This window comes from Hemiscyllium ocellatum, chromosome 4 (assembly GCF_020745735.1).
Source record: "Hemiscyllium ocellatum isolate sHemOce1 chromosome 4, sHemOce1.pat.X.cur, whole genome shotgun sequence".
NCBI lineage: Eukaryota > Metazoa > Chordata > Chondrichthyes > Orectolobiformes > Hemiscylliidae > Hemiscyllium > Hemiscyllium ocellatum.
This window is the reverse complement of record NC_083404.1, coordinates 22,916,383-22,933,130: the sequence shown is the minus strand read 5'-3', so window position 1 is coordinate 22,933,130 and position 16,748 is coordinate 22,916,383. Positions and strand designations below refer to the sequence as shown.

Here is a 16,748-nt window from a genome sequence, read left to right as displayed (position 1 = left end):
CAACAAAGTCCTGAATAATCATTATCTGCTTTCTGCCAACTGGAAATTAGAGGAATGCTTTTTTTTATGATTTTTGCACGATCACACAGTACAAGTCACTGGAGTCATTGATCTGTGAGTGCATGAGCAACCTGACTGATAGAATCTTCACTGCACACTGATCTAAAGTTCTATGAACTGAATTGCTAAAGATTTTATGACATTATTAGGTTGTTCGAATTAAATCGTTGTTGCATGATTAACATAGCACATGTTAATTGGATCTTAATCTTTGCTTGAGAACCCTTTTATTTGCGGTTTAGTGAGAAGAAAAAGCTGCAAATTCTGGAAATCTGAAAATCAGACAGAAAATGTGAGAAATGTACAATATGTTAGGCGGGATGAATGATGGCGAGAAATATAAATCTTCTAAAACATTTTTCTTGGTACATCTGCTGAAAAATCAACCTGATATATTATGTCCTAATTTATTGTCTAGCCTATCTAACATTGTTTTGCCCAATGTATTTCACTTCTTTGACAAATTTGTGGAGTTTTTACATTATTTAATTATTTGTCCATGATTCGCTTTTCATCACAGCATTCACTGGTATCCTTTACAAATTCATACTCCACTGATGTTTTGCCCATTAGAAGTGGAAATTGGAAATATCCACTATATCCCTTAGACGCCTGCTGACCTCTTGCTACTTGGTACAACTGATTCCTAAATCAAGCTGAACTTGATCATTCTGTGGTTACAGTTCTCCTGGGAGTATGCTGCAAATTTCAATTTCTTGTCTCCTATCTAAGCATGTGATAAGCACCAGGTCAGATTTGAGCACTGCTTTATCTGACCCTCTTGAAGCATGTAATGATGATGTATTGCAATTACCAAACTTCAATGTTAACATTGAGATTTTCTCAGTTTATTTATGGCTGGTTAAAGTTTCCCATGCATCTAACATTTCTTATGCACTCTTTTCAGATTAAATCTCCTTATTAACAGATCTTCTTTTAATGATCTGATGATCTGTGGTATGCGTGTCTTAATGTAAACTTCTTTTTGCTCTTAAAAAAAGAACTGCAGATGCTGTAAATCAAAAATAAAATCAGAAATTGCTAAGAAAAAACTCAACAGGTCTGGCAGCATCTGTGGAAAGAAAGCAAAGTTAACATTTCAGGTGCAGTGACTATTCTGAAGATGGGACCTGACATGTTAGTTTGGCGTCCTCACGACAGATGCTGCCAAAACTGATGTGTTTTTCTAGCAGTTTATAGGTCATAGAACAGTATAGCACAATACAGGCCCTTCAGCCCTTAATGTTGTACCAACCTTTTAGTCTACTCAAAGATCAAACTTAACTACTTACCCTTCATTTTACAATCATCCATGTGTCTACCCAAGAATCGCTTAAGTGTCCCTAATGGATCAAAATCTACTACCACCGCAGGCAATGCACTCCACGCACCCACCACTCTCTGTGTAAAGAACCTACCTCTGACACTGCCCCTAAACCTTCCTCCAATCACCTTAAAATTATACCCCCTCATGATAGCCATTTCAGCCCTGGAAAAATGTCTCTGGCTATCTGCTGTATTTATCCTTCTCATCACCTTGTACACCTCTAACAAGTCACCTCTCATCCTTCTTTGCTCCAGTAAGAAAAGCCCGAGCATCTTCAACCTTTCTTCGTAAGATATGCCCTCCAGTCCAGGCAGCAAGCTGATAAATCTCCTCTGCACCCTCTCCAAAGCTTCCACATCCTTCCTGTAATGAGGCAACCAAAACTGAACACAATATTCCAAATGAGGTCTAACCAAGGCTTTAAAGAGCTGCAGTATAACTTTGCAGTTATTAAACTCAATCCCCCTGCTAATGAAAGCCAATACACCATATGCCTTCTTAACAAACCAATCAACTTGGGTGGCAACTTTAAGAGAACTATGGACGTGGACCCAAGATCCTTCTGTTACTCCACACTGCCAAGAATCCTGCCTTTAACCCTGTAATCTGCATTCAAATTCAATCTTTCAAAAAGAATCACTTCACACTTTTCCAGGTTGGACTCCATGTGACCCCTCTCAACCCAGCTCTGCATCCTGTCAATGACTCAAGGATAGTGGAATCAAGGGTTATGGAGATAAGGCAGGGAGCATATACTGATTAGGAATGATCAGCTATGATCATATTGAATGGCGGTGCAGGCTCGAAGGGCTGAATGGCCTACTCCTGCACCTATTGTCTATTGTCTATTGACCCATTGCAACCTACGATAGCTGTCCACATGATCCACAACTCCACCAACCTTCATGTCATCGGAAAACATACTAGCCCACCCTTCCTCATCCAAGTCATTTATAACAATCACAATGAACAAAGGTCCTAGAACAGAACCCTGCTGAACACCACTGTTCACCGAGGTCCAGGCTGACATTCCATCTACTACCACCCTCTATCTTCTATGGTCCAGTCAATTCTGTATCCAGACAACCAAATTTTCCTGTATCCCATGCCGCCTTACTTTCTGAATGGTGAACCTTATCAAACGCCTTGGTAAAATCCATATGTACCACATCCTCTGTTCTACATACATCAATGTGTCTCGACACGTCCTCAAATAATTCAATAAGGCTTTTGAGGTGTGACCTGTCCCTCTCAAAGCCATTCTATCTCTAATAACATTATGCTTTTCCAAATAATGATATATCCTCTCCACTAATTTGCCCACCACTCACATAATACTGACTGGTGTACAATTCCCAGGGTTATCCCTACTACACTTTCTTGAACAAGGGAATATAATTTACCACCCTGCAATAATCTAATACTGCACCAGTGGACAGAGAGGATGCAAAGATCATTGTCAAAGGCACAGAAATCTCTTCCCTTGTTTCCCATAGTAACCTTGGGTATATCCCATCTGGTCCAGTGGATTTATCTGTCCTTATGTTTTCAAAATTTCCAGCCCATCCTCTTTCTTAGCATCAGCCTGTTTGAGCATATCAGCCTGGTTCACGCTGTCCTCACAAACAACAATGTCCCTTTCTGTAGCGAATACTGAAACAAAATACTCATTAAGGTCCTCCCCTACCACCTCCAACTCTAGGCACAAGGTCCCTCCTTTATTCTTGATCAGCCCTATCCTCACTCTGGCCATCCTCTTGTTCCTCACTTAAGTGTTGTACACCTTGGGGTTTCTCATTTTGTTTCATTTTTTTCTGATCTGACATATTTCACCAGACTAATTAATGTTTGAACTTGTCGATTCATCAACAGGCCTAACTTATCTGCAAGGTGTCCCTGATCGATATTACTTTGTCATTGATTCTTCTGTCTCTTCTGAGCTTTTTATTCTCGTCAATGTTAAATAAATTTCCATCTTGTGATCTTGTAGTTCCCTGCAATGGCTTTCTTGAACAAAGAACGGCCACCATCTACAATACCTCTGTGACTAACAAAATCAATCTCAGTCCAACTTCTCTGTTTCTTTTCTTAACTACATCACGTTCTGATAACCTATTCTCTTTCTGTTTTTGCATCTATAATAGATCACTATTAAGGTTTGATCCAGTATAGCAACTCATTGCACTGGTATCTCTGTGAACTAAGTGAGGGAACCAAATTTTGCCATTTTTAAAAACTTTGATGGTTCTTTTTTTTACTGTGTTTCCCCAATTAATAACCATGCAATTGAAATCCTTCAAGGTTTTTTTTTTAAATCTTGTCATACCTTCTTCATTGCTGAAAATGTGTTGCTGGCTAAAGCACAGCAGGTTAGGCAGCATCCAAGGAATAGGAAATTCGACGTTTCGGGCATAAGCCCTTCATCACCTTCTTCATTGTCAAGGTGTTGTTTCTTAATACCTCTCCTGCTGACTTGAAGTTTGTAAAAACTTAAACATAATTTTTGTGTAATATCACTCAGCTGGTATCAACATTTTATCATGGCATGTGAACCAAGTGCATAAAAAAACCTCAGTCTCTATGTTAATTGGTGCAACTGGAAGCATGACACTACTGTTGTATAACTAAACAACATACTTTTTGTCCAGATTCTGAAGTGTCTGTGATGGCAAAATATGTGTGTGTGTGTATATTTATATATATCAGGAGTTATAATGACTTTGTTGAAACTTTAGTATTATGGTATTCACATCTAGCTCTTAACTTATGGGATATAACATATATGGCTAACACTGCTACTACACAGTGCCAAGAATACATGGTTCAATTCCATCCTTGGGTGACTGTGAGGAGTTTGCACGTCCTCACCGTGTGAATTTCCATCAGGTGCTCTGGTTTCCACTCACATTCCAAAGATGTGCATGTTAGGTGGGTTGGCCATTCTGAATTGTCCGTAGTGAAAGGAATGTGGAGGCAAGGTGAATTAGCCATGGTAATTCCGGGGTTAAAGGGCTAGGGTAGGGAGCTGGGTCTGAGTGAAGGACTCTTTGGATGACTCAATGAGCTGAATGGTCTCTTTCCAAAATGTAGAGGTTCGATGATTCTATGGACTTAAGTATTGACTTATCAGATATAAGTATCACGTTGAAAGCAAGGGCCCACAACAGATCTGTTTCACTTTTACTGTCTTGACTTCAGTCTACAATGATTCAGCTTTAGCAGCTAACATGCAAATATTTAATTTGATGCAATGCCTTCCTGAATCTCTATTGTCACTTCTTTGCTTGCTTTGTCTGATAAATCTTCTAAAATATTCTGTGGCATAATTCCTCTACCATTCTAACCAAAATTCCATCCAAAATCACGTTTACGTTTTAGAGAGTTATTGAGTCATAGAGATGTACCATATGGAAACAGATCCTTCGGTCCAACCCGTTCATGCTGACCAGATATCCCAACCCAATCTAGTCCCACTTGCCAGCACCTGGCCCATACCCCTCCAAACCCTTCCTATTCATATACTCATCCAAATGCCTCTTAAATGTTACAATTGTACCAGCCTCCACCACATCTTCTGGCAGCTCATTCCATACACGTACCACCCTCTGCATTAAAAAGTTGCCCCGTAGGTCTTTTTTATATCTTTCCCCTCTCACCCTAAACCTATGTCCTCTAGTTCTGCACTCCCCCATCCCAGGGAAAAGACTTTGTCTATTTACCCTATCCATGCCCCTCATAACTTTGGGAACCTCTATAAGGTCACCCCTCAGCCTCCAACGCTCCAGGGAAAACAGCCCCAGCCTGTTCAGCCTCTCTCTAGAACTCAAATCCTCCAACCCTCGCAAAATCCTTGTAAGTCTTTTCTGAACCCTTTCAAGTTTCACAACATCCTTCTGATAGGAAGAAGACCTGAATTGCATACAATATTCCAACAATGGCCTAACCAATGTCCTGTACGGCTGCAACATGACCTCCCAATTCCTGTACTCAATACTCTGACCAATAAAAGAAAGCATACCAAATGCCTTCTTCACTATCCTATTTACCTGCGACTAACTTCTAGTTATTCTCAGTCAAGTTGGGTGACTGAGCCGACTGTTCACCCAAGTAGTGAAGGTGATAAATAGTTACAGAATTGAGATGATTAATTTCAATCAGACAATTAGCTTTTGAAATAGTTTGTGTCTAAAATAATGAGCTTCGATATACTTCAGACATTACAATAGATACAAATGTCTACATTGATTAAAATTTTACAATGTAGTAATAAGTGATTTGATTGTTTTCTATGTATCCACTTATCTGAGCAAAAGAAATAACTTAACAAAGTTTGGGATGATGTTTATAAAAATAGTTAATTATGACTTTGCGGATATTCAGCAGTTAACTTTGGGACACTTTCTGACTATGATGGACAAAGCTAATATGACTTGCAAATTACAATGGTAGATGCATTCAGAAGTGCTCCTTGAAAGAGAGATTAAAATGCTAGTCAGTAATTAGTGTGAAAGATTTAAAAGCACAAATTCAAAGCAAGTGTTATTGAATTTTTCATGAAACTTCTTTATTTTAGTCATTTATTAAGTCATAGTGCCGGTTCATAGTTCCTTGAAAGTGGTGTCACAGGTAGACAGGACAGTGAAGAAGGCATTTGGTATGCTTGCCTTTATTCATCAGTGCATTGAGTATCTGGGTTGGGAGGTCATATTACAGCTGTATAGGACATTGGTTCGAACACTACTGGATTACTGCATGCAAATCTGGTGTCTCTGTTATTGAAGGCTTTTGTGAAACTTGAAAAGATACAGTAAAGATTTACAAGAATATTGTCAGGGTTACAGAATTTGAGCTTTCGGGAGAAACTGAATAGACTGAGGTTATTTTCCTTAGAGCATCGGAGGCTGAAGCATGACCTTATAGAGATTTCTAAAATCATGAGGGGCATAAATAGGGTGAATAGACAAGGTCTTTTCCCCAGGGTGGGGTAATCTAAACCTAGAAGGCAAAGGTTTAGGGTGAGAGGGGAAAGATTTAAAAGAAACATTAGGAGCATTTCTTTTCTGCAGAGGGTACTGCATGTCTGGAATGAGCTGCCAGAGGAAGTGGTGAAGGCTGGTAAAATTACAATATTTAAAAGGCAACTGGATGGGTCTATGAGTCGAAAGGGTTTACAGGGATATGGATCAAATGCTGGCAAATGGAATTAGATTTATCTAGAATATCTGGTCTGAAGGGTATGCTTCCATGCAGTATATTTCGATAACTCTATATGTGGGAATGTCAAATGCACAATTTACATGATGAACATTTTAAAGATTTCCTTTGGAATTTTACTTTGTGATCTTTTATATTTTGAGAAATAAGAGATTTATACTTTTGCTTCAATGCTTTATTAAGGCTGTAAAATATTCTGAATTTTGATTAAAAAGAGCTCTCTTCAAGTATAATCTAATACATAAATATTGCAAATGAAGAAACAGTCTGAGTATTCATACAATATCCTGAATGTAGATCAGAACTGAAGATCGACATCCTAGATTTTGTGTGGTAACTTTATTCAGTTAGTCAATGTAGACTGTTCAGCAGCTAGATAATCATGGATAACATTTGTTTCACTTTTACTAACGACCTACGCTGTTTAATTTAATATTGCCTTTGGAATATTTCCAGCACATTCATGAAGAAACATTGCCAGACTACAGTCAAAACTGACACTGAAATTACATTCAATGCATTCACTAACTATTGGCCAAAACTTATTTATTATTAATTACATTAATGTTAATAAATTCACTTTGGAAGAATAGATCTCCAAATTATAACTTTACCTGTATTCTTTCCACCAATGTTTATACAGCTGTCAAATGTGACAATCCTGGAACGCCGGCTAATGGAAGGGTTTATCGCATAGATGGCACATTGTATTCCAACTCTATAACATATTCGTGTCTGGAAGGGTACTTACTCTCTGGCTCAGCTACAAGACAATGCACAGTAAATGGAACATGGTCAGGCAGTGCACCGAATTGTACAAGTAAGTCAATGACTGCTGGAATTATCATTTTTTTAGCAATAGGGAATAGTTTTGTCCATTGTAAAGTTGCTTTCATTCTGTGACAGTTCAAATTTCAGGCATAAATGTAAATTTATGTGATTAAGTCATTTTAAAATGTCACTGACTCCAATAATAGTATTTAGGTATATGACTATTTATTCACATTTATTAACAGATGATTTTAATGTTAAACTATTTATTCTCTGTTTGGTTTGGCCTTTGACCATAATATATACACTTGACAAAATTACAATTGAGAAGGAGGTTACTTTAGCATGCATATAACTGGATAAATTATCAGGCCCAGATAATATGTATTCCAGGCTACTGTTGGAGATAAGGAAGAAGACTACGGGGTGCTGGCATTAATTTTCAAGTATCCTGTGGACACAAGAAAGGGAACAGAAGACCGGAGGATAGCTAATCTGGTACCATTATTCAAGAAGGATGTAGGAATAAATCATGGAGCCATCAGCCAAGGAGACTAACATCAGGGGAGGGAAACATTTGGAAAATTTTCTGAGGGACAGAATTAATATCCACTTGGAGAGACAAGGATTAATTGAAGATAGTCAGCAGAGTCTTGTTAGGATTTATCATGTCTTGCAGGTTTAATTGGGTTTTGAGGTGGTGACTAGGTGTGAAGGTGGGAGCGGTGAAATTGATGTAATCTACATTGACTTCAGTAAGATTATTGACAAAGTGTTGCATGGCAAACTAGATACCATGGCATCCAGGGCAATTTAGCAAATTGGAACTAAAATTATCTCAGAAACAGGAGGTAACATGGTAGATGATACAAAGCTTTCAAAAATCTCAAAGAAACTCCGCCAGTTTAGTTTTGCTATCTCTGTGAGCATTATATGTTATTTCATGCAACAATCTCTTCTTCATGAGAAATGGAGTTCTAAAAAAAGCTACTTGCATTTGTTTCTGTGTTTCAATTCTCTTCCTTTCACACTATAATGTCAAATCTGGTCTTTCATAGTCATCACTTGTGGAGATCCTGGGGTACCAGCGAATGGGATAAGACTAGGGGATGATTTCACAGTCGGACAAAATGTGACGCAAATGTGCCAGCCAGGTTACACAATGGGCTCTGAGAACTCCAGGGTCCGTACCTGCTATGGCAATGGCACTTGGAGTGGCTCAACACCACTGTGTAAAGGTAAGAATATTGTGCCAAATGCATCAATTCTTTGACTTATGATTGATCAAAATGCACTGTTTTGAAAAACGATTTGATAACATGCTGCCAAATTCAATTTCTTTCAAAGATGAGACAATTAAAAGTGCTAACTGTGGGTCAGCTTGGGATTGGGGATGTATGTAGGCTTATAAATTATCATGCCGGGGTTTGTGACATCACCGCTCTGTCCATGTACCAACTTCAGTGGTAAGTGTTCAAGCTCGGAGTCAGAAAAGGCCAACTAATGCTAATTATAGAGCCTACTACGGTGCCATTCCTGCAATGATTCATCTTCAAATCAGCAATGCAGTATTACCTGAATTATGTTTGGATCAATGTGGTTGGCTGATGGTGAAAGTAGAGTCACAGAAGCTCAAACAAGGGACTCAAACCCCAGCCACAGCAGCCAATGACCAGGGGATCATGACCAGGCAGCTGTAACCTTTTAGAAATTAACCAACTTACCTGGCCTTGTACCCCACGGTTTCTGTGTTCAAACTGGCACCTCCCATCTCAGCCAATCACAATTCCTGAGTGCCGGAGAGAGTCCAGCAAAGGGATCTTATCTGCTGTCAGGGAATGAACAGTAAGCCCATGATCGGGCCTTTTGCTGGCTGAAGCTTTGTAGATTGCATAGAGTGCGCTAAAACATACCATAACTAATTCTCATTTCTGGCTTTTGGCCCAAGTTTGAAAATTCAGTCCCATGAAATTACGTGTCTAAATCTTCACAACTTTTTGTAAATAACATCATTTAGGCACTTTTTGTGAACTGATAATGATTCAACTTCATTAATAATATATTTTCGAGGGACCTTATAGTCAATGAAATTAAAATACTTGAGACACCAGATATTCAAAGGAGGTCTTCTTGTATTTTATTCAATGTTATGCACCAGTGAAGAGGTCTTGTGGCACATTGGGAAACATCCCTGCCAATGGGCCATCGAGCTACTGCTTGAAGTTCCACTTTGAGATTTGAAAGTCAAGGAATGTGAGTGCATAACACATTCAAGCAGTTGAGTATGAACTTGCAATCCTTCTAATATATGCTGGTGGCAGGTGGTAAGAGTGGGAGTGATTCCAAATCAGTCAATGATGGAAAGGAATTGTAGCCTTTAACATCACAACCACTTGCTCCAGGCTGCAACATGTATGTAAAGCATACATTACTGCAGCACCTCAGACTCTTTGCGGGTCAATCACATTAGTGCCAACAGTTTGAGATGTGATTCCTGTTCTCTCTGTGCTTCAGGTCATGGTACCATGGGTCAGGTATGCCTTTGGGCAGGCAGAAAATTCAAGAATATGCTGTGACATGTTGATATGTTAATACAATTGAGTGCTTAAGAAATGCATTTCCACATAAAGATATTCAGGTCCATTAACAGATTTTCAGTACATTAGCAGATGTGATGAGCTTGTGTTTGATGCAATTCATTTTTGCCGCAGCTGTGGTGTGTTTAGCACCACCACAGATTTCGAATGGGAAAATGGAAGGAACAAACTTTGACTGGGGATCGAGCATTAGCTACAGCTGTTCTCCAGGATATGAATTGTCCTTTCCTGCAATTCTAAGCTGTGTGGGAAATGGAACATGGATGGGAGAAGTCCCTCAGTGTTTGCGTAAGTAGACAATAGGTAACCAGTGAGGATGATAAATTTCGCACATAATAATTTGCTTGTGTAGTTGTTGGTCATATAGTTTATTCTAACATTTATAGTTAATGAAATGTCAAAGGAAAACAAGACTATACAAGCTTGTATTCAGCAATTTTTGAGAAGTTTTGTAGCTCAGGTTAATGATAAGTATGTAAGTTAGCCTCCTGAGCTGGAAGGTTTGTTTTCACACGTTTTGTCACCATGATTAGGTAATATCATCATTATGAGTCTCTGGTGAAGTGCTGGTGCTGCCTCTCTGTTTATAGGTTTTGGTTTCTTTAGGTGAGTGATGTCATTTCCAGTTTCTTTTTCCCAAGGGAAGGTAGATGTGTTTATTGATGGAGTTCTGATTAGAATGTCATGCCTATAAGAATTCCCATGCATGTCTTTGTTTCGCCTGTCCTAGGATGTGTGTGCTGTTCCAGTCAAAGTGGTGCTCTTCTTTGCCTAAATGTATGGAAACTAGTGATAGTGGGTTGTGTCTTTTGATGGCTAGTTGGTGTTCATGTATTCTGGTGGCAGGTTTCCTGCTAGTTTGTCCAATGTAGTGTTTTTTATAGTTCTTACATGATATTTTGCAAATGACATTAGTTTTGATGGTCATATCAAATGGATCCTTTAGGTTCATTAGTCTTCACTTTGAATCTTGTATTTACTTTGAAACATCAAGCATTTTATCCAATAGCAATGGTAGGTTATTCCTGTTTCTTTATTTATTTATTGTTTGAAATTTGAATTGTTTGTAGAACAAAGCAAAACATTTGCCCATTTTGCATCTTTCTAAATTCCCACATTCACGAGCTTGGTCTATAACTTAGTTTGAGAAAGCAGCTCAGCACTACCTTCTCAAGAGCAACTATCAATAGGAAATAAAGGCTGCCCCACCCAGCAACAGAGTAGGAAATTACTGAAATTACAGGACATCTAAAACAAGTGAATCCGGGGATATTATTTAACAACCCTTCAGCTGAAGGTTTCAAAAAAAATGATCATGTGCATGCAGATAAATAAATTGCCGAAAAATTCCAAATCCATTGATGGGCAAATTTAAGATGATAGGTAAAATGGAAAAAAATGACCTGTAAACATTCTCTAGAAAGTTATTGACTTATGGGGTGAAAAGAAGAAAATGGAGAAACACTGTAAAATCGAGAGCACAAGACACCTGAATTTAAAAAAAAAACGATTATAGCCAGGTAAAATGAAATTATTTGAGCACCTCAAAAAGTTTGGGCCCAGGTTGAAATTTTCATGTAAAGGCAGAAGAAATGACAAAAGAATTACATGAGTAGTTTGTATCTGTCTTCACAATGAAGTGTGTGAAGCTATGGATAGATTGAGAAAAGATCGAGAAATTTGAGGGAAAAGGTGATCATTACTGAAAGTTGATAGGTCACCTATTCCAGAAGGAACGAATGTCCGTTGCTGAATGAAGTGCAGGTAGAAATCGCAGGTGCATTGGTCACAATCATTAAATCCTCAATATACAGAGGTAGTGCTGGATGATTTGATGATTGCTAATGTTAGAAGAAAAGGGGAGGAATAAACCAGGAAAGCACAGGCCAAGCAACCGAATGTGGCCAATGAGGAAGTTGCTAGAAATCCAAATGGGGTAAGTGAGTTTTCATTTGGAAATGTATGGTTTACTCAAGGAGAACCAGGATGGATTTGTTCAAAGTTGGGGCCACCTCATCACTTGTCATAAGGCAGAAATAGGAAGGTTTTTCAGATGATTTCACCATGTTCAAAAGCATGGCACAGTGGGAAGGAGGATGCAACTGAGGGAGAGGGTGGTGGGGAAGCTTTGTTAGTATGAAATGGAATGAGTACAATAGCCAGAAATGATCTTGGATTGGATGATGTAAAATTCATTGGATAGTGGTAAAAAATGGAAAGTTGAAGAAGACACTAGTTTGAATAATCTATAGCCCCTCTAACAGCATCTGTATTGTAGAACTGAGGACAAGCCCAGAGGTATTGATAGCATGTCAAATAGGCAACACATTAATCATGAGTGACTTTAATCTTCATATTGATTGGAAAAGTCAAATTGACAGATGTAGCCATAAGGAAGAAATCATAGACTGTATTGAAAACAGTTTCTGCAAAATACTGCCTGGAAAAATACGTTAGTGGGCGGCACGGTGGCACAGTGGTTAGCACTGCTGCCTCACAGCGCCTGTAGACCCGGGTTCAATTCCCGACTCAGGCGACTGACTGTGTGGAGTTTGCACGTTCTCCCCGTGTCTGCGTGGGTTTCCTCCGGGTGCTCCGGTTTCCTCCCACAGTCCAAAGATGTGCGGGTCAGGTGAATTGGCCAAGCTAAATTGCCCGTAGTGTTAGGTAAGGGATAAATGTAGGGGTATGGGTGGGTTGCGCTTTGGCGGGTCGGTGTGGACTTGTTGGGCCGAAGGGCCTGTTTCCACACTGTAAGGCTAATCTAATCTAATCTAAGTTATGGATCTGATCGTGATTTATGATTTCTTCATGGAATCTCAATATTGACAGTGTTTGCAGGGTTATCATGAGTAACCTTCTACTTCCAGGTTTTTATTATGTTTGAATTCCACCACCTGCTATTTTGGGGTTCAAACGCACGTCACCAGAGAATTAGCTTGAGTTTATGGATTGGTAGTCCAGGGACATTACCACTATACCACTGCCTCCCCATAATATGTAATGAAGCACGTTTAATACATTATCTCAGAACAAAGATCTAAGAAAAAGTGATCACATTAAAGTAGCATTTAGTTGTAGACAATAGCGAGAGTGGTAGAGCATGAGCCTTGTTGGGAGGTGGGTACAGTAACAGACATAAAGTGAGGGTGAGGTATCAGAAAGAAGATGGTGGCATTTGCACTGGCAAAATGGAGAAAGACATTGGCTTTCATCTTACATTGCAAAGCATTCTTCCATGAGGCTGAGATAAGCACCAACCTGGGTGGAAACCTTGGACCAGCCTGGGTAGTCTGGTGTTGTGGCCTCCACTGCTGATCCTGAGTAATAAAGTCATCCCAAGTCTACATCACCACATCCAGCAAGAGCTCCAAATCCCTGCCTGCAAGGCAGACCACTAATTTTCCCCGGTCAGCACATCTGGGGCAAATGTCAGGAACTATGCAGGGCAACTGTTGACTGACAGTGCTCGCAGGGGTGCACAATGACTTGTTAAATTTGGTAAGCGTACAAAAGTTGATTGTCTTTCTGTGGATATCTGCTGTGTGGCTAGTTTTTTTTTCTGGGAATAGTGAATGGAGAATTTGATGTGAGGGATACCAAGGGGTAGGCTTGGTCATTACTTAGGTGCATTTGGTAAGATATAGTAAGCAATCTTGCTAGCTCTTTCAACCCTTCAAGTTAATTTCATAACACTGACATTAATACAGAATCCTAAAAATATTTTGCATTAGGTTTGTTGATTCTAATTAATGTGACTTGAATAAACTGCTGTTATATGAAAATAACAACATGAGAAATATGAGTAGGAGTAAGTCATTTGGCTGCTCTGGCCTGTCCCTCCATTCAACAAGAACATTGCTGATCTGCACTTGGCCTCCATCATGCCAGCTTATTATAGGCCTCAACTCCCCAATATTTCAAAAATCTATTTACCTCCCACCCTGGGTAGAGAATTCCACACATATACCACATTCACGTTGATTAATTCAAATAGATTTTAGCAAATATGATTAGATGGCAGACTTGGGTTCTATTTGAACTCCAAAGGGATGCAAAAATTCAAATAGATGCATATAAATTTCCAAAATTAAAGATCACACAACACCAGGTTAGTGTCCAGCAGGTTTATTTGGAAGCACTAGCTTTCGGAGCGCTGGTCCTTCATCAGGTGGTTGAGGAGAATAAGATTGTAAGACACAGAATTTATAGCAAAAGTGTAGTGTGATGTAGCTGAAATTATATATTGAAAAAGACCTGGATTGTTTGTTAAGTCACTCATCTTTTAGCATGACCATGTTGGTATTTACTTGCAAAAAAAGTCAACTTCAATGAATGAATCACCTTTTACTCCTTGTGTTTTTCACAGCAAAGTTTTGTGGAGACCCTGGCGTTCCAGCACAAGGAAGAAGAGAGGGAAAAAGCTTCATTTACCAATCAGAGGTCTCATTTAGCTGCAACCCCCCTTTGATCCTGGTAGGTTCAAGCACCAGGATTTGTCAAGCTGATGGATCATGGAGTGGCTCACAACCTCGCTGCATAGGTAGGGAGAGAAAACCATGCCATATTCTGTAACATAAATGACACTTCAGCTTTGCTTAAATCTTTCAAAATATACATATAAGTCAGATTTATGCTGAATTCATTTTTTGTCTTGTGTGTAATCTGATGCAATTTTAAAGATGTGCAGTTAGAGTAGAATTTCAAACCATTGTTGAAGTTGTTAAGTGATACTTTTATTTTAATTGACATATGTGTTCACTGGGACTTTAACACTTGCTGGGAAGATTCTGTCTGGAAAATATATTTATGATACACAGAGCTCACACTCTGTCTACTCAGAATTTGGCTCCACATGACTGCCAACAAGGGTTAAGATGCTTTCAAAAATGTTTAAATTCCTGGGGAGTCATAAGGAATGGGAATACTTGCCTTCCACTGTCCTGTCTTATCATTTGCTCGTTTTGCTATTACTGATTGTTGAACTGCTGTTGGCAAAGCAAGTAGCCACCTAAAAGGCAGTAGTGTCAGTTCACACATGAAATAGCAGTGAAGTCAAAGGCCCATGTTTGCTCCAATTTCTAGCTTGCCAATGGTAAACACGTCTGTGGAGTGATTCGTCCTCCAAGTGAACAAAATATCTGAAGATTTCTGCACCAAATAGCTTATTTCGACATTAAAACCAAGAGGATCTGAGATCCAACTTAGCTGTGCCCCAATGCCAGGCCTTTCATTAAGTTCAGAATCTCAATTGTAATATATTTCCATGACACAAATAATTATATCCTGTAATGAGTCACTGCCTTTAGGAAAGGAATATGTGGTGCACGTGGAAAGGGCTAAATTCATAAAATGTGTCCATTTGCAGATAAAAGTTTGACATTGAAAAATGAAATAGGAACATGATATATTATTTGCTTTCAATTAGAATCTTCACATACCACATGTGAAAACCCAGGAACACCACTACATGGAACGCAGAATAATACATTTGGTTATATGGTGAGTAACATAAAGAAATGTTTTTATACAGTTGTTAAAAATGTAATTCAACTTTTAAGTATTGTTCCTGTAGTATTTTTGAGCATTTTCTTCCAAAGGACTTGATTAGATTCCCTACAGTGTGGAAACAGGCCCTTCGGCCCAACAAGTCCACACCGACCCGCCGAAGCGCAACCCACCCATACCCCTACATATACCCCTTACCTAACACTATGGGCAATTTTTCGTGGCCAATTCACCTGACCCGCACATCTTTGGACTGTGGGAGGAAACCGGAGCACCCGGAGGAAACCCACGCAGACACGGGGAGAACGTGCAAACTCCACACAGTCAGTCGCCTGAGGCGGGAATTGAACCCAGGTCTCTGGCGCTGTGAGGCAGCAGTGCTAACCACTGTGCCACCGTGCCGCCCTGACAGGACACTAATTTCAACACCTTTGTGATCTAATATAAATGCTTGGTTAATAGAGGAGTGTGTTGACAATGCAAATATTAAAACCCAATTACAGTAACAGATTTGGTGAGCTTTAGTAAGTCAAATAACACACAGTAACAGAAGATCACTAAGCATGAAAACTGAGCATCTCAGGAACTGATTAAATGTAATATAACATTCCCTTCACAAGAGAAATTAAACATTTCTCCATGGTGACAGTTCCAAAAAACCACCACCGCAAAAACAATGACATTACAGTTGACCTCCTTATTTTAGAATTAAGGAATAGAAGAACATTGATTTGAAAATTTGCTGACACATATATCAACTTTATACAGTAAGTGAATGCCTGAGTATTCAGTATGTCAGGTGATGTGTGCTCCCATCCTCCACGAGAAGTTCATTGCCCATCATATTGTTAATTACTGAGAAGCCTCCATCAATTCTGTCCTTTATATATAAAGGCCAAATGTCTATTTCAAGACACTTTCCCACAATTGAACTGGCCTAATATTGCCAATGCCATAACTTGTTACTTTCAGGGTATCCATAGCTACAAATAGTTTTACTAGTCAGTTTTTGAAGACATATTGGAGACTACAAAAAAATTAATTACAGTTATTTATAAAAAAAGCCTGCCATTTCTCCTTGATGATTTCAAAACAGTTCAAAGTTCATTGCTTGATTGCACCATCACTATTCCACCTTCCTCTTCTCACCATGATCTAACTAAGGGAGACTGATGATGATAAAGTGGCATGTGATTCTAATGTACCTTTTCTGAGGAGCTGCTTGGTGACATAATGTGAATAAGGTTTGAGACCTAATATCCATTGTGCTT

At 39.1% G+C, this 16,748-nt stretch overlaps 1 protein-coding gene across 1 annotated transcript in view; it reads left to right on the top strand.

Annotated features, from left to right (window-relative positions):
* Positions 1-16,748, top strand: part of csmd3b (CUB and Sushi multiple domains 3b) — a 1,941,594-nt gene that overhangs the window by 1,887,689 nt on the left and 37,157 nt on the right. The window contains exons 58-62 of the mRNA XM_060823982.1: positions 7,245-7,421; positions 8,431-8,610; positions 10,084-10,257; positions 14,339-14,512; positions 15,398-15,471. Of these exons, the coding sequence (XP_060679965.1) occupies positions 7,245-7,421; positions 8,431-8,610; positions 10,084-10,257; positions 14,339-14,512; positions 15,398-15,471 (779 nt within the window). The remainder of the gene's footprint in view (positions 1-7,244; positions 7,422-8,430; positions 8,611-10,083; positions 10,258-14,338; positions 14,513-15,397; positions 15,472-16,748) is intronic.